General features: G+C 37.9%; 1 protein-coding gene across 1 annotated transcript in view; it reads left to right on the forward strand.

Moving 5' to 3' along the window:
* Nucleotides 1-23,911, forward strand: part of LOC139133137 (microtubule-actin cross-linking factor 1-like) — a 92,358-nt gene that overhangs the window by 21,758 nt on the left and 46,689 nt on the right. The window contains 12 exon segments of the mRNA XM_070699558.1: nucleotides 1,509-1,655; nucleotides 4,749-5,174; nucleotides 5,457-5,777; nucleotides 6,673-6,787; nucleotides 7,971-8,185; nucleotides 9,804-10,121; nucleotides 11,343-11,509; nucleotides 12,738-12,897; nucleotides 13,475-13,700; nucleotides 14,116-14,354; nucleotides 14,891-15,020; nucleotides 22,662-22,861. Coding sequence (XP_070555659.1) covers nucleotides 1,509-1,655; nucleotides 4,749-5,174; nucleotides 5,457-5,777; nucleotides 6,673-6,787; nucleotides 7,971-8,185; nucleotides 9,804-10,121; nucleotides 11,343-11,509; nucleotides 12,738-12,897; nucleotides 13,475-13,700; nucleotides 14,116-14,354; nucleotides 14,891-15,020; nucleotides 22,662-22,861 — 2,664 coding nt within the window.

Here is a 23,911-nt window from a genome sequence, read left to right on the forward strand (position 1 = left end):
CAGGATCACAGCGGATAGAGTACTCAGGATGATATTGTTTCGGTCGGCTGTTACATCGTAGGTTGTATCCCCAGCTGTTAACTAAACATGGCCAAACGCGCTGTATGTGCTTGTGTTAAATTCAAGGCAAGTTGGGCATGTATTTTTAAACCGCTGACAGTCCATAGGTGTTGTCACCTTGAAATTTACATGAAATTATGCTGACGCTTGTAATTACATCCATCGTCCACACACACAAAAAATTCTGATCACAGACGATGGAACAAATTTTTTTCCGAGATTACCAAAAAAAATATCAAATTTTACAATAGCCACAGAAGCAATAGATCAGAAAAAATCCATATATCGTGAATATGTGCAGCAACCTTGTAGTTTGCTACCCGGTAATTGTGTGACCAGCTCTATTTTCAGACGCAAAATGTCAAACTGGAACACTCTTCCTCTGTGTTTTTATTGTGAGATAGTAATTTGAAAGTGCATGCATTCTCTAATCGTTTGTTTGTGTCCGTTGTCATCAAATGCCGCATGGTATTCCATATTGTATAAAATATTTCACTGTCGCCGGGTTGTTTTGTAGTAGTCACATCTTTCACGCCATTTTCTGAATATTTGATAATTTTATTTTTGTCATGATGATTCACTCACCATTGAAATGGAACCTTGTCGGTCATTGTACGCCAGACGTACACGTACAGACATACACACACCATTCAGTCAACAAAGAGCCAATAACATATGTGGTTTACATGCAAATATGTTTGGTGAGTTAAATATATAGCCCTGTCATACATACATGTAGTGAGGGCTTCACTGAAATGTACCATCTCAATGACAAAACTACCAACAGCACCGCTATTGTAATAATTCTCACCATTGAAAAGGTGATCAGCTAAAAGACAAAGGCCTATTCATTTTCTGTTCACTGTTACAAATTTATATTTACTCACATAAATATTGAGCAATTAATGGCCTCATATCTATATTGTTATGATTTTAATACGCACCATCAGTACACAAGATATATTGTGCTATTTGGTTTGTGTACGCCATTATGTAGCGTACCATAATAAACATCTCATGAATACAGAAATATCAGGAGGTGACATGTGAATACATACACGCGTATATTATGAAAACAGTGATTTTTTAATATGACTATAAAGCTCTACAAAAAATGAAGAGAAACATATTGATAAAACGTAACGTCTATGCCTGGAGGTAATATGTCAGACAAAATAAACAGAAACAAAATTTGTCACAACAAATCGTACATTTGTTGAAATTCAACCAGAGGAAATTTCATCTCAGGGTGCTTGTGTAAACTACAAAGCCATTTTGTTATGTCTGGTCAAAATAAAACACTCCAGTGAAGTACTGTTTTTCATCCACACTATATAAAAAATATATAACTATTTTGCTGTAGCTTGCATGCTTAAATCTGTGGGGTTTTTTTGAATTCATGATTTGAAAAATTAAATATGTATGCTATGATTTATTTCTGATATCAGGATGCGCTTCAGAAGCGGTTGAATGAAGAGTCAATTGCTATCCAGGATCTGTTGGAATGGGTGATCGCCACGGAGAAGAAACTGGGCTTCCAGCAACCCATGCAAGAAGTTGTGAAGCCGCTGACAGAACAACTGAAAGAAAACAAGGTAAAGTAGAGCTGACATGTCTCAAAACATGACAAGCTTGCTGATTGGCTGCAAAACTCAAAAATTCTGCAAGAAGACCTTAAGTAGCCAATCAGGAGGCAAATTTGATATTGCAGATATTAACCAAATACAATAAGGAATGACCCACTCAGATGAAATAAATATTTGGTTTTTAAAAGCATCTTTCGATTCACAGTAACAAAGAACGAGCAAAAAACAAAGGGCTCGCTTTATCTTAGGTGGGTGGAGTAACTTAGCAATATGGGTCAGATTTTGAAGTGGCAGATACCGATATCGGAGATTGGAATTGCTGTTATCAGATACAAGTCACAGGAGTTCAGATGATGGATAATATAGCTTTAACCTGTGTCCACCGTGTGAATTAATTATTGAATAATCTCTTGCCAGGTATTATTCCTTTGACATGAACAAAATATGCCACCAAGTCAACATGGTGCATTTGTTTAAATAGCAGTCAATCATTGTCTGTATCACCAGCGAAAAATGAATCATTATATCTGTATTGTTGATTATTTTCAAATAGGACATGTCTTGTATCTACTGTATATTCATATCAAAAATTTAGTCATGACCTGACATCATGGAAGCAGTTTGTTGGAGTGCGTATCTGATACTGACAAGCCTAGCAATAGACGCTCACCGTGGTATGAAATATTAACCTCAGCATCAAGTAGTGCGTATGTTCCATACGCTTCGTACATTTTGATATCCAAATAGCGTGACGTGCCTGAGTGCAATGTGTCATGATCATAGATAAAGTTATAATCCAAAAACGATGACAGATGTCCCTATTGTTGTCGGCCTTTTTTGTCTATTGTCTGCTGTGTGATGATTGTTCTTGTATGTATACATTCCCATTGTCCATGTTTTCAACACCTTTTTTTCAACAAAGGATGACAGTGTGAAGTATGTTGAAATTTTAGATTGTAGTGTCCATGCCAGTCATTGTTGAATATTGTTTGTACATTTACTGTGGTGGAGAATAGAGAGAGATATGTTACATTTCACTGGTTAAATAGCTTATAGAATTGCTTACAGTACTGGTGGTGTTTCAGGGTTTGTATGCTCCTAGACAATTCTTTAAAGCCCTGGAATGTTAAAATGCTCCTGCAAAGTCCATGAGAAGGTCCTTGAAAACAAAAGTGAGTTCTTGAAAGTCCTGAAAAATTGATAACCCACCCACAAATTTTCTAAAATGACAGGATGATCAGTCTTGATATCATAAGAATGATATGGAAAATGATATAACTGGTAAAAATGGTGCCTTGGAATGGTATTTTTGACCCAAAAAAGTCCTTGAAAGTCCTTGAATTTTAAAGTGGCTTCCGAGTGTACTGAACCTGTATTATGCACAGTTCCGCCCGCATGACATTTCAACCCATCAGGGTTGGCTGAGTGGCCAGTAGTTTTGCTTTGTATGTCTCATAATACAAACTAAAGTCCAAGTGGCTCTCATTGTGTCATGTTCTCGTCTTGAAGAAAGATTTGTTGGATCAGTGTGGCAGGAACTTTGTACCCTGCGGGTGGTTTCCAACAGCCTGGGTGTGTTTAAGTGCGTTTGAAAAAATCTTTGTCGGCACTGGTACTTCTCTCATCAAGACAGACACACCTTTTCCACTCTTGAAAAGAAAAAAAATGTTTCTTCAGGAAGACAGACTTAATAAGTGACTGCTCTTTGACCGATTAATGGTGTTTTCAGCTTGCATTGTAAAGCTTAACTCTTGTAATTATTGATTGAAATGTAGGGATTACAATAAAATATATCACCCTGCCAGTGTAGTAAATGCAACATTTATGATTCAAATTCTTTTCACTGTTAACAATAACGAGTGCAGGCAACTCTCTTTATTTTTAATGTCATTCGCCTCTGAATTCATTTCAGAGACCAATGCTGTTTAAATGTTGTCAAATTTTTTCTCAATTGGTGTGGACGTGTCTACAGTCAGTTTATAAATGCCTGTTTTCTAATTTATAATTTTTGTGCATATAAAAGTCAGCCTTTTGGAATTTGAAAACGTCCCTGACTTCAAATCAGAATTAGTGGCAAAGGTGACGAAATTATAATTTCCTGTAATAATATCCCATATGTAAATTTAGGACACGTATTGTTTCATGGATTGCTACCAGGAGTTGGTGTAATTATTTCAACTCATTGGTTGTAGTCATTGTATATCATGATACCATATGTCCACTACGTCATATGTTTTAAAGTCCGCCACGTTTTATGCAGACGTAGCCGGAATTCATAGCTTACCGACGATAAAGCACACTTTGCTACCATAAATAGTAACTAGAGCATCCACAAAAATGTTGTCAATGCATCACAGTAAACCTTTGGCCCTCGTTAACCATCAGTAAAATTACTCAGATAGCCTCTCAGTTGCCATGGCAAATCAACAGTTGTCCAAAAATCTGAATGGGTACTAAGGTTTCCTTAGGGAAATGGCCAATATGTGAATTTTCAAAACAATATTATTCAGCGGATGAAAAACAAGACTCTGTTCTAAAATAGAGTTTATTTCTAAAACTTCGACGTTTTGATTCCACACAGGGAATCTGCATCAGGAATCTTCATCAGGAATCTAAAAACACAACAAATTTACAGTAAATATTATTCGTTCCCCCAAACTTCAACATTTCTGACAAAGTTTGTGTGTGCTTTTTTTCATGTATGCTAATTTGAGTTCGAAATCAATTAATACTCTATGTATGTTCCTTTCACATCTCTATTTGTCTTTGAGTGCAAAAACAAACTTTTTCCCCACCGCGGAAATATTTGCTTTCACACCTCCAAGTGGAGAACACATGAATATTTCTTGCACCATTTCAAATAAGTACAAAGCGAAGGCTCAAAGGTTATCACTAGATGCATAACTTACTTCATGCTTTCTGCATCTTTACAAAAATTTACCCATTGAAACTCTCAGCTAAAAGTGTTTACCCTTTCCTTACCATGCTTTTGGTATAGTCCTATTGTATTCAGTGGGACAGGAGAACCCATGTTAGATAAAGAGGGATTTATAGTGTGTCATTTATTGCCGTTTATTAAAATTATTTTTCATTGTCTTTCAGACGATACAAGATGACATCAGCAGTCACCAGCAGCCAGTCCAGCAGTCTGTGAGAAGCGCCCAGAAACTAATCGACAACAAAGGAGACAAGATACCCGAAGATGACAAAGAGAGACTCCAGGTGAACATCGACGAGCTGTCCACTCGCTACGAAGTCCTCACCGTGCAGTCTGAGACCCGGGTGAAGAGGCTGACCACCTCCGCGGATGAGCTGGAGAAATTCACCGAGGAGGTCGTTCCGTTCGAGGAATGGCTCCAGCAGGTGGAGGAGACGCTGGAGAGATTCACAAAGGACATTCCGAGAGGTATCAATCGATTGGAAGACCAGCGGGAAAAGCTTCAGGTCTTGGACGAAGACATCATTAGTCACAAGGCCGAGCTCAGATTTGTCAATATGTCCGGACAGAAATTCATGGAAAATGCAAAGGTATGGTTTCAGAGATGAACATTACATCCGTCATCTGGCTAAGGAACCTTCCTTTTGCTATGCATTGAATCTGCAAGAGTTGTGATTATACTGTCAGAGAAATAAGAACCTCACTATGGCCTTGCAACTTTTGAATAGTCTCGCATCTCATATAAATATCTCAGTACATCTTTCATGAATTTTCAACATTACCAGTGTATATTTTACGAAAGTGTAAACTTTTTACAAAAACTAGGCAAGAATAATTTGACAAATTTTCCCCCTGTTGTTTCAACCAAACAGGAATACAAGACTGGCATCAGTGACTTCCGAGCCAACAACCTGCCCAAGTCATTTGCCAAGACCTTCACGGAAAACCCCGACACCAACATCGTCCGCAACCGCGTCAACGACATCAACGAACGCTACCAGAAGCTGAAAACCGACTGCAAAGCCCACAGCGGCAAACTCAAGCTGGTCGCAGCCAAGCAGAAGAAATACCAGGAGTCCCTGGATAATGTGTTGCCGTGGATACAGCAGGCTGGAGCAGAACTCACAAAGCAGTTGCAAGAGCCAGTCGCCGCAGAACCCAAAGCTGTACAGCAGCAAGTTGAAAAAACAAAGGTTGGTATCATCTTGGGTAATTTTAATTTACTTTGAGTGCCAAAGTCAATTTTTGTTGTTTTTGTGAAAGATAGTCCAGTCAATTTTTTTCAGTTTTTTTGCCAAAATTTTTATAAAAATCTGTAGCCAATGAAAAGTGATGTCCATTTGGTCCAAAATTATCAAAAATATTTCCAAAAAATTTATAAAAATTTGTAAAATGTTTCACTAAAATTTGATTGGCAAAATTACAGCACTCAAAGGGTTAATACAGGTATCGTCAGGATACGGTACTTACTTTCGTTTGATGAGTCTTGTCTTCATGATTTCACTTCAATGTGTTTAACTTCAAGTATTTTTCTGTCAACTTTAAAATTTCTTGCATTAAACAAAAAACATAAATGACCAATGCAACACACCTTAAATAAAGAATTCAGACATCTGTCAGATCTACTTTAGCATCGTTGAATAACTATACCAACAATACCAGTTAAAGAATGCCTGTTATTTAAAAGCATGGAAAGAATACATACTTTCTTAGATTTTATTGGAGTGATGTTGGACATGAGATCCTTTGTCCTCCATATGGTGACACAGCCGTATATTTGCAAAAGCCAGTGAGACCTCTATGTGAGGAAATAAGTTAAAATGCTTCGAATTCCAGGCCTTTATTAGACACCTTGTTCCTCATAGAAGTTTAGTTATTTATGGTTGGCAAGAATGGGTGATGTGGATGACAAAAGTTTTAAACATGACAGTATAAATCTTGTTGAGAATGTCTTGTGAAGGACACATCTGTACCCAAGGTGAACCATTACACAACCGTGACAATGTTTAACTATTTATCATCCTCGATGATGGAGATATTTTCAGAAACAGATTGAGAATGACTCCGCATTTTATTGTTACCCAATAGGCACTGACTGCCGAACTTGCGGCCCATGCCAGAGATGTTGAGAAAGTCAAAGACTCGGGAAAAGATCTCGTTGACAGTCAGCCTGACAGAAAGGATGAAGTACAGAGAACTTGTGGTGAGTGAAAATCTGATGAACCCTTTGAACGCCAAAGTCAATTTTCGTCACCTTTATAAAATTTAGCCCAGTCGATTTTTTTTCAGATTTCTGCTAAAATTTTGATAAAAAGCTTCAGACAACGAGATGTGATGTCCGTTTGGTCCAAAATTATCTAAAAAACTGCAAAAAATTCATAAAAATTGGTAAAATGTTGCACTCAAATTTTGGAGGCAAAAATTACAACACTCAAAGGGTTAGCATGTTTCAGAATGAGAGAGTGTATATGACCCTTTCACCACCATGGTTTTGGCCCAAACCAATTGCTATCAGTGGTGAATGTGGAGCTGTCTATAGGGAATCACAATGAATAGGTTAAATATGAAACAAGTTGAATGGTGAATTTAAAAATCTGTTGAAATTGGAACACGTGGAATCTGTTGGATAAAATGGATGATGTTATTCATGTTGGGTGCGCAAAAATGAAGTCGACATATGATGTTCCTTCTTCACCTTCACCAGATTGGCTTTATATAATTTGTCTTGGCAGTTCACTGCACCATAGACGATGGCAGTAAATTAAAGCCATTACACAGCAAGTTATGTTGTATTGATCCCCCAATAAACTGTAATTGCTAGAGACGCATGACTGCTCGCCTAAAATTTCCAATTTTGACAACAGTCTGAATAGATAGCCCCCGAGGCAGTGAGGTAGAAAATAACAATGGGTACAGTCCTTGAGCCAATCTAGGGATCTAAAAAAAGCAGACCCCTTGCGCAAGAGGATTTATTGGTGTAACACACCTCAAAACTGAAAATATTATTCTCTTGGTTTGCTCTACAAAGCCCACCCATTTTACATTCTAAGCAAGAATAAAATTCTTTGAGTCACCGGGCAAATTGTAACTTTGAATATAAGACAGTCAAATTCACAAGTAACTTATTTGTGTTCAAAATTCAAAATGGCGCCCAATATCTGCTTAAACTATATGTGGAAAAGCAGTGATTTGTTCGGCAAAATGATGAGCATGCAATTTTTCTTGTAATTTTCAAAACAAAACCCAAACCACTCACCTAAAAAGTTTGTAGAAGAGCAAAATATGATAGGGAATAAAGAAGGTTAATTTTGTTTCAGAAAATCTGAACCTGAGATAACTTGTATCATAAAAGGCTGACAGATTTAATTCCCATATTTAATTTTCAGATGACACTGAGACCAAATACAAAGATCTGATCAAGAAGGCATCTGATCGTAGCAACGTCTTGCAGACAGCGCTGACCCAGTCACAAGGTGTTCAGGACGGAATCGAGGACCTGCTCAAGTGGCTGGATGATGCCGAGAAGAAGCTGGATAAGGTTGTCAGCGCTCCGGTCGATGCCAAGAAAGAGTCAATCCTGGGAAAACAACATGAGACGAAGGTAAACAAATTACATTGCTCCCATTTGCAGAAAACAAAAGAAATTGCTGTTAGTAGAATTAAATAGTAGATCACCGATTAGACTCCTTTTGTAAATGTGTTGCTACAAATCTTTGTTGTTTCATGACTCGAAAACGCGAAGTCATTAACCTTTAACAAAGCCTGTGAGAGCTTTTCCCACTCTACCGTAGAATGGTGAAATATGTTTGTCAGTCCTTTCAATTAAAAACTAACACGTTGGACGCAGCTTTTGCTCACCTAACGCCTTTTGAATGGTTGATTAATTGCTTCAAAAGAAAAAAGCACTGAGAATTTATGTCGTATTTTTTTTTCTGTAGTTGTACAATTCAGTAAATGAAATATAGTGTTACCCTGGTAGATTAAATGACACGTTTGCTTCTGAGAAACACACTCTTGACGTCTCCCACGCCACAGGACTTTTTATGCAAGCTAGCTTAGCTTTTAAAGGATGCGAAGAAAGGTGTACCTAGGTGCGGTACTCGACTTTGCATTCTTGAAATAATTTCGAAAAAAAGGCGAAGCCTTGGTTTGACGGGAGTTTACAAAGCCGGATTAAATCCCCACTTAGGTTTCCGAAATCCAGAACATGTACAATGGAGACGCTTTTCAGGAGATTTTCAAACAGCTTCAGCCAGGGGCGGGTTGAAGTGGCCAGCAAGGTCAAAAGCGTAAATGTAGAACTATGAGCTATTGTCTGCCCACTTGAGATAAAAAAGTGTCGGCACTCTTTGATTAACACGGAAGTGACAATGAAGTTACAGTGGTATCTGGACGCCGTTCAAGTGGAACGTTTCCTTTATGATTGACTTTAGCTAGATTGCCTTGACCTTGGCCAAGTGTTGACAAACAGTTGACTTAGGCAACATCAGTGCAAAGCTTCTTTAAAATACACAAAGCGACAAGTTTGGATGGAATACAATGACTGAAATGTGAAAAAGGTTGCTTGACTTTCACACTGATATTAACCCTTTTATTGCCAAAGTCAACTTTTGTCGCCTTTATAAAATGTACCCCAGTCAAAATTGTTCAGATTTTTGCCAAAATTTTGATGAAAAACTGTAGCCAATGAAATGTGATGTCCATTTGGTCCAAAATTATCAAAAAAATTACAGAAAAAGTTCATAAAAATTGGTAAAATGTTGCAGTAAAATTTTGGTAGGAAAAATTAAAGCACTCAAAGGGTTAAACATGGATTCTGACATATGTACGTTTCCTTGTCATAAATTACTACAAAAATGAACTTATTATTTGTTTGTTTATATGCTTGTTAATTTTTTTGTTTACTTATTTACTTATTTTATTTACATGTTTACTTCATTTATTTACTTACCTACTGTACCTATCTACCTACTATCGTACTTTCCTCAGTTATTTACTATTAATACCAATGAAAACAAATACAAACATGTAAAATCTACATTAAACTTTGATAGGGGGTGTTTTGATGTTGTCAAAAAAACCATGTGTGATAATTTTTGTGATTGTACCAGATTAAATGTCTCTTATTGCTGGCGTGTGTGCGATAATGATTGTTAAATCTCGCCAAGGTATAGATCATTGGTGTGAATAGCTGAATACATTGCTCCTTTCTGTCGCAGGTTTTGGAATCAGATGTGAACAACCACAAACCCAGCATCGATTCAATCAATGAGTCGGCAACCAAGTTGATTCAGGACAGCGAACCATCGGTGAGCAAGACAGTCCAGGACAAAGTGGACAGTCTCAACAAGAGATTTGCCGATGTCACAGACAAGACGAAAGAACATCAAGGATATCTGGAAGAAGTCCAGGGAAAACTCGCCGACTTCATGGAAAAGGTAGATCAGCTGGAAGACTGGCTGCTGCCAACAGTGGAGACTCTGGAATCAAAGGAGTTTACGACAATGGAGCTTCTCACACTGGGAAGCAGACTGTTGGTAAGTTCTCCATCAATTATTCATGACGTTGTGATCATAATGCAATCACCGGGGATTACATTTGCTGAACTTTACTCACTTAATCTCAAAAATTTCATACATTCTTTCCGCATCCCAATGATAAATGCTTATCTACATGTCATAAATTCAAATTTGTAGCTGTTATTTGTTCTGTATTTTATCTATGATAACCATTTATTTTTTTGGCAGTCGTTGAATTTAGCAGGAAATACCGTGCCTTACAGCACCCGTCCATCTTGCTGTGTTAAAATGTTTTCAAACAAATGTGCTATCTAAAGACAGTCATTCTAGAATAATATTTTCAGTATTAGAATTGATGAAAGTCAATTTAAAACATGATTATATATTTGGTCATAGAAAACAAGAATCTCACTTTTTAGAAATTTTTTCAAATCACAAGTGGTTCATCATATGAGGAAAACTTCCAACTAACTGAGTGCATGGCCTGTGGAAGTCATTTAAAATTTTTCGTATTGGGAAATGAAAGAAAAAAAATGTCAACATGTTGAAGTGGGTGCATGTGTAAATGCTAACAAGTTAATGGCTAAAAGTTTTCATTGGGTGAGCAGGTGTTATTGACAAAGTCTTGAGTGATAGGACACAGTCAAGCCAGGTCACTAAGATGATTTGATACCGTAGGTTTACCTTGGTCTGGCCTGTTAACCCCTTCCCGTTTAAAATGTTATTCAGTGATGCATGATGCTGCCATGAATGCCCAAAAGGTGCTGAAACTATGATTTGTCCGACTTTGTTCCCGTTGACCCATCAGGTCACCGGTCAAATAGTCCAGTGAGCAGTTGCCAAGCAACAAACTGACTTCTATAGGGATCGGATAAAACAGTGCCATTTTCGCCTTAACAATTTTGAGGGTATCAGCTGAGAGATGGGGGTCAAAGGTTGTGCTATTTATTACTGCCAATAAAAAGGTGGCGAATACATGGGGCGGTGCTCTGCAACCTGCACAGCTCGTTTGACTGTAGAACTGTACATTGATTCTGTCAGGCCCTGAAGTACAAATACCGGTGTAGACTCTCCTGCCGGCCAAAATGGCGTATGTCAAAAATTCTTTGCCCACGCAGGAATTTTTCACTTCCCTTGGTTGTCAGTCCTTACAGGTTTTAGGGTTAGCTGTAGCTTTAGTCAGAATAATGGCGTTTTGGATCAGAAACTGAAAACATGTACGTGTTTCTGGTTTTTCAGGAAATCTCCACCCAGACCGACAGTCACCGACCAGACCACCTTGAAATCGGCAAGCTCGGGGATGAGATCTTGAAGGACAAGAGGCTGGCTGACACTACTCCAGTCAAAGATGTTCTGGAGAATGTGAATAAGAACTGGCAAGCCCTTGAAGATCTGCTGAATAAGAGGTATGTTTTACATCCGCTGTCACAGTGTCATCTGAGTGGTGTGTACATTCAAGTTTGGACATACTGTGTGACATCTAACCTTTGAACTTTCAACTCATCACCTTTTCTCAATAATAATAGAATTGGACATTTTTTGCCCTTTATTCTCTGGACAAGCCATGCTGAAAAATTCAGGCTTAGGCCTATTAACCCATAATTTTAAACACCTTTTGGAGTTTGTGCGTTAAAATGTAGTCAGTAAATGTTGAAATGCAAGGTGTTTTCATTGTGGCTACATTACCAGTATTACAAAAAAGAGGGAAATTATGATTTCAGTGATTCAAAATCCGTCAAAATATTCATCAATCTGGAATCTTTTGGTTCTACACGTACTCCAGCAGCTGAGTGGCGAACTTACAACTCACAAATATGAGCCATCGATTTCTTAGTAGTTTGAAGAGCTCTTGAGTACGAGTCAATTAGGCCGTCAAATAGGCAACAGTACAAGCTCTTTTAAACCTTCAGTAACCTTATTGTTTGTGGCCATTGAATAAAAGTTACACATTTATAAAATGAGGAACCTTTGTCACTGTACGAGAGGAGAACAAGAAAGGAAAACGTAGACAGGTGACATGCTGTGAAAATAAAATTTTTATTTGGTTGGCTGCACTTTTGCGTGACCTCCAAATTTCAGCACACCAAAATATTCGTCATGATCTGAAACCCCGAACACGCCCAAATTTAAATTTAGAGCACTCGGTCCCTTAAAAGGGAAGTTGACCCCAAAGTATCATTGACCAAAGCACAATCAAATGTAAAATATGGAAAAATAAAATTAAACAAAATGCACTATGTTGATTTGATGGTTGAGCAGAGAAACATCTGTATATAATGTTGGTGTGTGAAAAATTTTGATAGTGTGGTCTTTTTTAAAAAATGACTGATGTCGTGGTGGATTTGCGATTGTTTGTGTGTTCTTTTGTCTGTGTTGAACACTGTAGGCTGTAACGTTTAACTACCTGCATTATTGTGTTAGGATGACTGCCCTGAAAATCTATTTTAAGAGTGTGTGTACCTGGGGCTGCCTTTGAAAACAGCTGTTTAAAAGGCCTTTTAATTTAAGTACAGCTTCATCGATGCATGCAAGGGGGGGGGGACAGTATCAGTTTCCAAGGAAAAAATACCATCCTTTCTCGCTACAGCGGACCCAAAAAAATTTTGACTATGCAAATTTGTGATTTACTTCCAGGCAAAAGCAACTGGATGACAAGCAGGCTGCCTATGAGAAATTCAACGATGCTTCTAAGGCGGTGATTGTCTGGCTAGAGCAAATCGAAGTCAGGGTTATTCGCCTTGAAGCGGTCGCAGTGGATGTGGACACGCTGCTGAAACAGCTGAAAGAGCTGCAGGTAGGATGACTCATTTGCATGTCATTAAATCCAGTTATTTGCATTTGAATAAATTTGCAACAATGCACAAATTGATTTAAATATGAAATGTGCGTATATATTGCTCCGTAGCATATTTTAAACAATCTCTTATGATTTATTTGTTTTTGGACCCATCTGATTTTTCGCGTAAACCGTTACTAAATTTAGTGCAATATTTATAATGTGTAGTCTTGTACACGTAAGTAGTGCGGAAGACACGTCAGCATGATAAATAGACTCTCAAAATCTAAAAATAATCAGATATTTACAATGTAAACTATTGATATGGAACATTACAGAGCACTGATGCTTGTCAGATCTGACCTTTTAAATTAATACGTTAGGGTATGTTAATTAAATTAGAAATGATTTTAGCGTGGCTTTGTTCATTCAAATAAATGCAATGAGGTCTATAAATTTTATATTTACATAATTACACAATCTCTTAATTTATTGATTTAGTGGTGCATTCTATTAAGAATAATGGCACTTAAATCAAATAGGGAATTTTGAATCAAATTTTTCAAAAATTGAAATTTTTGCATTCCGCCAACAGCCCATGCAAGCAGAACACAGAGAGTACCAGCCAAACATTGCGGATGTCAATGACCTCGGAAGCGCTCTAGAAGCTCTGATGAAGGAAAGTGAGATACCGTCACCCTTGGCGTCTCCTAGGAGACGGTCAAAGGCAGCCATATTGCCAAAAGTGCCTCTGAGTCCTGACAAGAAGCCAGGCAGACGTGGCTCTGATCAACTTGACAGCGCTCCATTCGCTCCAGATGGTATGTGTAGCCTGCTGAAAGAAATCTCAAATTGTGAAATATGAGAAGGAGGATAAAACCTCAAATTCATAAAATGGGAAATAAATAGGTTCAAACCTCTAACATTGGAATGTTAATGCCTTTTTTGAGTTCTTGATTTTACAAATTTTTGTTTTAGTATTGTATATCAGTCATGATCAGTGTCTGATGATTTTATGCAAAAACATCAAGCTGTTATTCCATTACACCCTACAATTTCACCACTGAATTTGCCACTTTTTTTCAAAATTTAACTCTGTACAAAAGAAACAATTGTACTGGAGCCTGAAGAAGTATTAACTCCGTGTGAATAGAAGTCATTGTAAACATTTGGAGAAATGCGCTTTTCTTCTCGGTGTTCCTAATCTGTGTTTTTTTCCCCCTGTCGTCTATCTAGCTGATACTTCTGAAGTGCAAAAACAACTGAATGAAATCAACGATCGCTATGACAACCTCAAAGACAAGTTGGCAGATAGAGAGCAAGAAGTGGACAGCAACTTGAAGAGATCAAATCGTCTTAACGACGAAGTGAAGGAGCTGATGGACTGGATGGATGAAATGGAGGCCAGCATCGATGGGCAGGAGCCTCCGGCCACGTCAGCTGAGGACGTCAAGAAACAACTCAAACAACAAAAGGTGAGATGTCAAAGATTACATGATTGGTTATGACTTTGTGTGTTTCACCGACTGATTGGATACTTGGAAATAAAAGAGCCAATGGAGAAAAGGCTTTCAGAGGAACAGCGGAGAGAGTGAATCCTCCATCACTGTAATTCTGAATTGTGCGTTCTCATTGAGTACAGGTGAAATAACCTTTGATATGTGGCATTAAGTGCGAGAGGTTAAAGGTCAAGAGAAAAATTTGCATAAACTTGAGACAGAATTCGTATTTTAAAAGTTAACGCAGACACACAAGTGTCAGGTTTTGAGGTGTGAGGATCATAATGTAAACTACAAAATGAGATGAATTAGAGGAAACGAATGCCATCAAATTAGATTTACATACGCTTAAATTCAATTGAATTTTCGATGACTCAGAACTGCGTTATCAGAACAGCTGTTCTGGTCGACTGCTTCACACAGCAGCGGCTGTTTTATTTTTGATACTTGCCCCGCAAACATGACATTACTATCAGCCGAAAACACATATTTCTTTGCTGTTCGCACAACAGGCACTGCAGAAAGACTTGGATGCCAAGACCGGCAAAGTTGACAACCTCAAAGATCTTGCCAAGGAACTCCTGAAGGATAAAGAAAATGCCCCAGGAGCTGAAGACACCAATAAACAACTCAAAGATCTTGGTGTGTATTCCATTTTTCTCACATCCTTTGGGGATGACTTCCACTTGTTTGAAAATTTTACCAGTATATCTAGCTTGATTAGTTGTGTGCATGTAGTAAGTCCAACTCTGACCAGGTTTGTGCAAGGTCATTGCCATGGTATTTCTAGCTTTGACACCTTTTTCCTTTAAAAAAAAAAGGCCCAACTTACAGTTTTGCAGTGTTATGTCTGACATGGTGAACTCTGTGGGTTTGGCGTGTCAAGTAACTTAGTTTTCAGGTCGGCCGCTGTCACAAGGTAAAAGTATGTCACTTTATCTTTGCCCTTGTCCTGTAAAAATGTAAATATGTCTACTCATTCAGCTTTTAAACCGGCCGCGCCCATTATGCTCATTTACTGTAATTGAACTATAACATGCCTACAGGATCAACATTCTCGGGTTTTCATAGCAACCAGTGTCAAAACTGGCCCATTTAGATATCCAGTGGTGGTTTTGTGTTTGTATTGACATGATGATTTAGTCTACTCAAACCAGAAGCCCTTTCGTATATTTTTCCCCTGAAAAAAGAAAACGAAAAGGTAAGAAAAATGTTGAGATTGTCGACTTTAGAAGATCAAGATGTGGAACACATTTGTTTTGGTGATTTTGTGAAAAGTTGGATTGAAAGTTAATAAGCCATGATTTTGAAAGAAAGTGGGGGTGCATTTAACAAAGTGATATTTATGAGGGTATGACGGTAGGTGTGAATGTTCAAAGACCACACCCGATGAATGAGGAATGTGTCAGTGCTACATCACAAACTGTGTTGTTTGCTGTTTCTTTTGTTCTGCTGCACTGTCATTGCACATTGACTGGAACTGCATTGTGATTCGAGAAACCTCAATACACACACACACACACACACACACAGACTTCCACTCGCACACATTCACACTCAAACACTCCTACACTCCGCAGCATATTTGACCTATCCTCTGCCATCATTTTCTTTGAAAATTCTCACCGCTATCATTATTGTGGTATAGTGTGGTAACCTGCATAATTACTTCATTACGCATATATATAAACCACAGGGAGTGCTGTTACGAATATTTAGTGTACCAATGGTACTTAGTAAGGACTGACAACTTCACACGAGGATTTGAAAAATTTCTGCGGAAAGGCACAATGCATTCTCTCATTCCTGACTCTGGGCAAAGCCAGCTGTCAATTCCTTTGTAGCCTTTCATTCCCGGATTTCTGTTTGTTTTAGAAGACATGTCTCTGAATTTTTTAGAGCGGAGCCATTGTGCCGAGATTTATGGCACTCTAAGCCACAAGAGGAGAATATTACAGATTGGATCACTGCCGAATACTCCACATGACCTAGGCGAACACTTATCGTCTGCACGTGTGTGCAGTGCGTTGAAAACTTCTCTAAGTTTAAAAAATCCAGAAAGTGGTTTCCCCTGTGGAAATTTGCAATCTTGTACCATGGCAGCGGATGTTATGGAGGTACCTTTAATTACTAGTAAGGCAATACACATGGAGATACAAATGGCTGAGGAAAAGGCCACGTCTCCGATAGAAGAAGTCAGTGTTTCCTATTGGCGGAGTCTACCTGTAACGTTGGAAATGTATGACCATAATCAAAACTCAACTGAGACCGATAACATTAAGCGACGGAAAGTCGGGGAACCTCCGAAATTTGTTATTGAAATTGTTGACGTGGAATTGTACAAAGGGCATGTTGCCCAGTTTGATTGCAAAGTAACAGGATCTCCCGAACCGGAGGTGTCCTGGTTCGTGGACGAGAACCAAATTACCAAAAACGATAGATTTGTGCTCTATTCGGACAACGACGGAGGACACACTCTGGTGATCAACGAGGTCGATTTGGAGGACATTGGATTGTACACTGTGAAAGCCGTGAACACACTAGGGGAAGCCAGCTGTTCCGCCGAGCTTCAGCTTCCACAACAAGGTTTGCCCGATTCGTTAGCAGCTACTGATGATACGTGGGTGATAACTAATGGGGGATGAATCCATGGCCGTACATTAAATTTTCCTTTTCACATCCAGCGCTAATGCATAATACCACTCAGTGAAAACCAACTAGCATATCCCAAAGACCACATTTGAGGAGAGAAATGACAAACCAACAAGCTGCTAGTATGTTTGTTTGTGAATAATTTCCCCCCATACAAGGGACATAATGTAGCAGAGCGTTGCATAGGCACTTTCATGCCACTAACATTTTGCATGCTTGCTTATAATGCGTACATCTGCATTGTTCATGGTTTCAATTTGTTTTGGATCACTTTTTTTAAATAACGAGTTCATGGAATGATAACAAGCTTTCAGTTCCTCATAGTTATCAGCCACATAATTCAGTAGTTGCAACCATCTGCGTCAAAAGTCAGCTGCTTCTGAGAATCTGAAAAAAAAAATATTGCTTCTCGGGAAGACCTCCAAATAGAATACCCTTAATGTCTGCTTGCGAGGGCCTCTGTCGGGCGAATAAACAGCTTTGCATCGGGGAAAGAGGGTGGCTTGTTTGCAATGTGAGTTTGGCAAAGCACAATTGGGAAATTCACCTGAAAGTGTCAACAAGCATGAATGTGCAAATATGGCCACCATGTGGTTGCTAGGAGCACAGGGACTTCACTCTGTGGTGATGGGACAGGCATGCATAACTCTTAAAGCGTAGCTCTTGATAGTTACTAGCTAACAGTAGACGTTAAGATGCTGATTATAACAGCCAAGAACTTGGGTGGTAGTCACTCCTACGCTCTCCTTAATAGCTGGCTTTTTCTTTCGCACAATGGTTCTCTTGTCGGGACATTTTATCATGGGTGACTGGTCTCTGTCCATTTCAATGTTTGAAAAGCTTGCTGTGTATTTTCTTGACAATAAACAAGACAGACTTTGAAAAAACATGTATGCTCTCTCTCTTACACTAAGTCTTTGTCGCTGTAGGGTGATGGGGTTTCTTCTCAGACATTTCATACTAAGTCTTGCTTTTCTCATTTTCCACCTCCTTGGGGTGTCTGTGTTTTCAATCACTTACTATGACTAGAGAGCTATTCTACCATACTTTCCTCTGTGTTATGTGTTTGTGTGTGTTCGTGTGTATGTGTGCGCGTGCGCATATAAGCACATGCATACATGTCTCTTTTTCTAGATATTCCTTTATTTCCGTTTCCACTAACACAACATCAGCGTTAGAAACTCTGCAAGCTGCAAAATAAAAAAACACTAATCCTAAATTTCAAAGCGAAAATGCAGTAATTTGGAGATCTTCCCAGCAGCTGACTGATGGCCAGTCGATTAAGTTTCTCATCTGCCGTTATGTTTTAATTTTGAATGCATGTTTTCGTTCAAAAGTACGTAAATTTTGTGTTCGTGCATGCACTTTTGTTATCACACCTGGACTAAAACCTCCATTGCATGCACGGGGCGGGGTCAGACATTCCTATCCGGTCTGTCCCGGCATGTCTGCCATTCTTCCTTACACACCCTCAGTGTAATGTCTTGCATTTTCAATCCACACAATTAATAATGAATGATGACATTGAATGTTTTAATACATTTTACCCAGCATATGTCAAAAAACCCAACACAAGGTTCCTCAATTTGTCAACTCCTTCTCAAACTTAACTGTCTTCTAAGGTCAATGTTGTATTTCCCAGACAGGTGTTAGGTCAGCGAACTGCTAAATTCCACATAATGTCAGCATTATCTTGAATGCACATTTCCTCATATCTTCAATGACCCTTGAAACACTTTAGTATTTTGAAATGGAAAGTTAAATGAAGTTAAAATAGGAGAGATATCCCATGTTTAGCATTATCCAAATCTTACAAATTTTTAATGAACACCCAGAATTTCTGGTGATTTTGACCTTATTTGACCTTTGAATTTCTGTGCCCGAGGGTAGCAATTCAACAGTTTCTTGTAAATCCTTCATCCCAATATTATGCTCAGAGCACACACACATAGGTATGCTTACACAGGGAAGGATAGCGTAAGATATGCTTTGATACTGAAGTCTTAAAAACTGCTAGGTTGAGTGAAACTGTGACATTTGTGAACTGAACTGTAGAGGGCAGCAGACACTTGCACGTTTCCATCTCCACTTGTGTCAAAGTTAAGCTCATCATTTGTTGCAACATAGCTTAAATTATGATTGTCCTAAATTTCAAACAGCATCAGCTCATATTCCTACATGCCACTAACAAAAATTGTCATGATTAGATATCTTTCTTCGATCAGACATTTTCCATAAAGCCACCAGGAATACATATATTGATATTGGTCATTGCTTGTACTCAATCACATATACAACAAAAGTGAAGAATATCCTTTTGAAAACATGCCTAAAACATTTTAACAACTGCCTTTTCTCTTCTTCTTGTAACAGTGCAGATGTATCTCCTTCATAATTTTATCCAAAGTGAAAAAAATATTGTTAGAAAATCCTTCACATCCCAGATCAATCCATTTTTACACCTATCCCATTGTGTCTTCTTCTGTTGCTGAACTCTTTGCAGTCTATCTGTTTTGCAAAACATATCATACAGGTGACAGAAAGAAGAGCGAATGAATTTTTTCAAACTTCATAAATTGTATTTTACCGTCTCATGGAATTCATCTACTTTGCATGAAATAACACAAGCATTTACACCCATAGCATGTGTTTGTTGTGATTTTGTTGTCATTAATTTGCATGAAGTCATGTGATGCCCCTTTGACCCATTCAGTACCATCGCCAAGACATTCACAAATCATTATTTGATTATTTATTTATTTATTTATTTATTTTTTATTTTTATGCCATGGCAAACCAGTGTTTAACTTTCTAATCTCCAAATGGAACTTTAACGAATCTTCAGGAGATTTGAAAATTTCCCAAAAGCGTTTGAATATGGTGTACATGTAGTTCTCAGACTCTGATAAAAACTTTTGGTAGTGAATTGGTTAGAGTGTGCATCAAAATCACCAAGGTTGACAGTTTTTTAACCCATCCAGCCATTTTGTACCCCAAATTTTTCCATGGTTTTAAGGAAAGATAACGCTTTTAAGTGGTACCCATTTGCTCTAGGGACGAATCCGATAAATGTCCAGAAAAGGCAGTCAAAGAATGAAGTTTTGAATGATTTTAGACTCTTTAAAGTGGACAACAATATCTCAAAATAAAAACAATATCTGCATCTGCCTTGCACTAATTTATTGGATTGTCCCAATCCTTGACACGGAGCTGTTGGCATTGTGACCTGTAATTTGCATATTCCCCCTCTTTTACCCAATAAACCCAGAGTTCACCCTTTGTTGATTGTTTTCACAAGCACAGCCTTGTCAAACTTGTTGAATGTGAATTCTCTGTCCAAAGGGGAGATAAGTATCTAAATCATAGAAACACTACTGCGTCTAAACCACACCCTTGTGCATCACCATTGTGGGTCAAAGTTTACTATTTAAATTTGTAATGTGTTGAAAGGTCATGACCTTTGATAATGGTGTTTATGTGTTAAACTTTAATGAAGAAGCTCAGACCTTATGGACAAAGCATTCATAAGCATTATTGCCTGGCTGTTGTGTATATCTATAATATATGCATTATTTGTGTTTAACCCTTTGAGAGCTGTAATTTTTCCCACCAAAATTTTAGTGCAACATTTTACCAATTTTTAGGAATTTTAGGGGAATTTTTTTGATAATTTTTGACCAAATGGACATCACATTTCATTTGCTGCAGTTCTTTATCAAAATTTTGGCAAAATTCTGAAAAAATGTGACTTGGGTATATTCTATAAAGACAACAAAAACTGACTTTGGCGCTCAAAGGGTTAACCAGTTTTCACTCAAATGATAACTGTGTCAATTTTGTCTTGCATGTGTATTGTGTCTAATGTTTCCCTATTTTGCCAAATAAAACCCAGTGAGTCGCCAATGTAACACATGTGTTCAAATATAGCAAACCCAAGGCCTGTCAGTCCACATCATGACATGTCAACCCATATCAACCTTTGTCAACCCATTTCACTCCATATCACTCAATATCAACCCCAACATCAACCTTTGTCAACCCATTTCACTCCATATCACTCAATATCAACCCCAACATCAACCTTTGTCAACCCATATCAACACACCTCGTAACGTTTTCATAGATAATGCTTTGGTGTGTTTACACTACCAGTGTGTATGAAACATGCACAAGCAACGTCTTCATTTAACTTCTATGATAAAAAAATTTTGAATAATTTTCTAATTCTATGATAAAAATAATTTTGAATTACGTATTTAAAATTTTAAATATCAATTATAATAAATAACACATTGAAATTTTATAAGTACTTCCTCCACTCATATCACCCATTACTCACACAACAAACGCTAGCAAAAATTGTGCGCATGCAGTTTCGATTTAAACCGTTTAAACAGATAAGACTTCAAAAACTCTGTGATGTTGAAACGGATGTTTGCGTACGTCTGTGCATTAGTGCTGTCTGTGAATTCTAAACCATTATATCAGCAACGAAGTATCCTAGTTTGTAAAAATTAATGCTCTGTGTCAAAAAGTGATATATGACAATATCTTCAATATCAGTCACACCATCCATTTGAGTATGAAAGAGAAAAACCAAGTCAGATAAAAAATTGTCAATATCGGCTTACTCATTTCATTTCATATTTTTTTTACCCTCCAAAGCGACGACGACCACCCTCGCCAAAAAAACAACTCGTATGTCAAAAGAAAACAATGTATTACATTTATGATCTCACTTAATTTCAGCAGAGTCCAAAGCAAATTTATTTTGATAAGAACAGGCGATGTAAATCTGATTATGTTGACAAGAGGGAAATAAATCATGAAAGAAACACACAGTGACAGATCCTTAAGGGCAGAAGTCGCAGTGAAATTAGTTCTTCATGTAGCCTGTAGTCATTTAAATGATAAATTATGCTATGATAGTGTGAGGCAATTACAGCTTGAGACAACAGTCAGCGGTATATTATATAGAATACACAACATTGAAAAATTTGAATGATGGAGAATATGACCTAAAACTGAAAAATTGTTTTGGGAAAAAGGCAGTTTTGAACAGACATATGGACAGCTGTTTGTATTGTGAAATATAAAAGTGTTTTATGAGTGACTGTTTCTTGAAATTTCTGCAGCTTTTATTTGTTTATGTTCAGTGTGTTTTATCTGTCCAATACATACAGCTTCTAAACCTACTAAATGTTTTTGTCAAGAAATTCCATTCAACTGCTACAAATGCTACCAGGTTGAAAAAGTAACGCCAAGTTAAGATGGCTCACACTGACCAAGACAGTGTTGATATTTGTCCTTGATGAAAACACACCCACACATACACAGATAGGAACTTTAAACAGTCCGTATTCAAACTTGCAACGCATAATTGTAGTTAGATGTTGCCATCCACTCATCAGCTTCCTCCAAGAACTTTGACTTTTCACCTTTGACCCCAGACTTGTTTTTTTGCAGTGATGTCATTCTCTCCACCATGATCACATCCATCTGATCACCATGCAATCTCTTCTAGTAATTTCCATGGCAACGGTGCTCCTGTGATGCCTGTATTTCTCTATTATCTCGCCTTTGTGCTGTTGCTAATCTTCATCTCCGTTTATTTCCCCTCCGATGATGCAGACGACAAATGGAACGACCTACAAAAGAAGGCAGCTGATCGCAAGCAGGCCCTTGAAGATGCCGCCGGCAACCTAGGACAGTTTGAAGAAGCCTGCAAACGTCTCAAGAAATGGCTGACGCTGAAAGAGAAGATCATCGTGGTGCTGGGCTCAGTGGCTGTGGAGGTGATAGTCCTGAGAAGCCAGAAACAACAGATCGAGGTGAGGCCATGTCTATTAAACTCTTTGTTTGCATATATGCTCGAGTTTCATTACATAGACGTTGATAGTTCTCAACCCCTATAAAATTACCTATGTCAAGATTCTTTAGCAAGTGCTGACTGAAATATACTTCAGACTCTTTGCTACTGTATATGAGGGCACATTCCTTTGCTAAAATAGGTCGTTATTATTATCATTCAACATTATAATTAAAAAGTTAACTGTATTTGCATGTTAGCATAGCCTTGTATATACATAGCAGATGGAAAACACATCTCGTCTTGATGTGAATAGTGCATTTGATTCCCCTTGTCTGAAAAGTGAATAATTTCCCCAGCAGAGATTTTGAATAATGACAAAAATGTTTTAAAAAGTTGCTTTTGAAACAAATTTATAGACACTGTCAAAATGTAAAAATAGCATTTCCTGACGGCGTGGTAGTTTCTGATCTTTTGTGGAAAATTGTTTTTAATCGTAAAACTCAAGGATTCAGACCTTGTGAAGGCATTTTAGCCAAACATTTCACCCTTCATGGCTGAATTATGCAACTTTAAAGTAAATATTTTCAAGGCTATCAAGATTAAGGTCACAAAGTTTAAAGGCAGATGTATTCGAAGCAAGGAAAAGGGAAGCATTAATTACAGTCAGCGTGACAGTGAAAGATGATTTCCGACGTCTCATCCAATGGTTCACAACTTGTATTCTTCTCTGGATGGGAATTTTGTATCTATTCCGGCAGGATGTATATCTGTTTGGGTAGATAGGTTTTGAGTTTTTCAACTACGTCTGTCCTCACAATGAAGGACATCATTGATTCTAACAGAAAGCTATGGGACAGGAAGGTTAAGACTGGTTTCATGAAATATTTTATTTTGAAAAATTACTCCTTAAAGCTGTTTGAGTTGTCATTCAAGAGTCAAGTTTATGTTCATTTTGAATACATGGTTGATGAACTGGAAAAGAAAAATTTGGTCTGTTTTTCTCATATCTGCTAACTTGTATTGGTGCTGCCCTTGAGATGTGGAAATTTGTTTGCTCAAAATAATTTTG

The sequence above is a fragment of the Ptychodera flava genome, chromosome 5 (genome assembly GCF_041260155.1).
Source record: "Ptychodera flava strain L36383 chromosome 5, AS_Pfla_20210202, whole genome shotgun sequence".
Taxonomy (NCBI): Eukaryota; Metazoa; Hemichordata; class Enteropneusta; family Ptychoderidae; genus Ptychodera; species Ptychodera flava.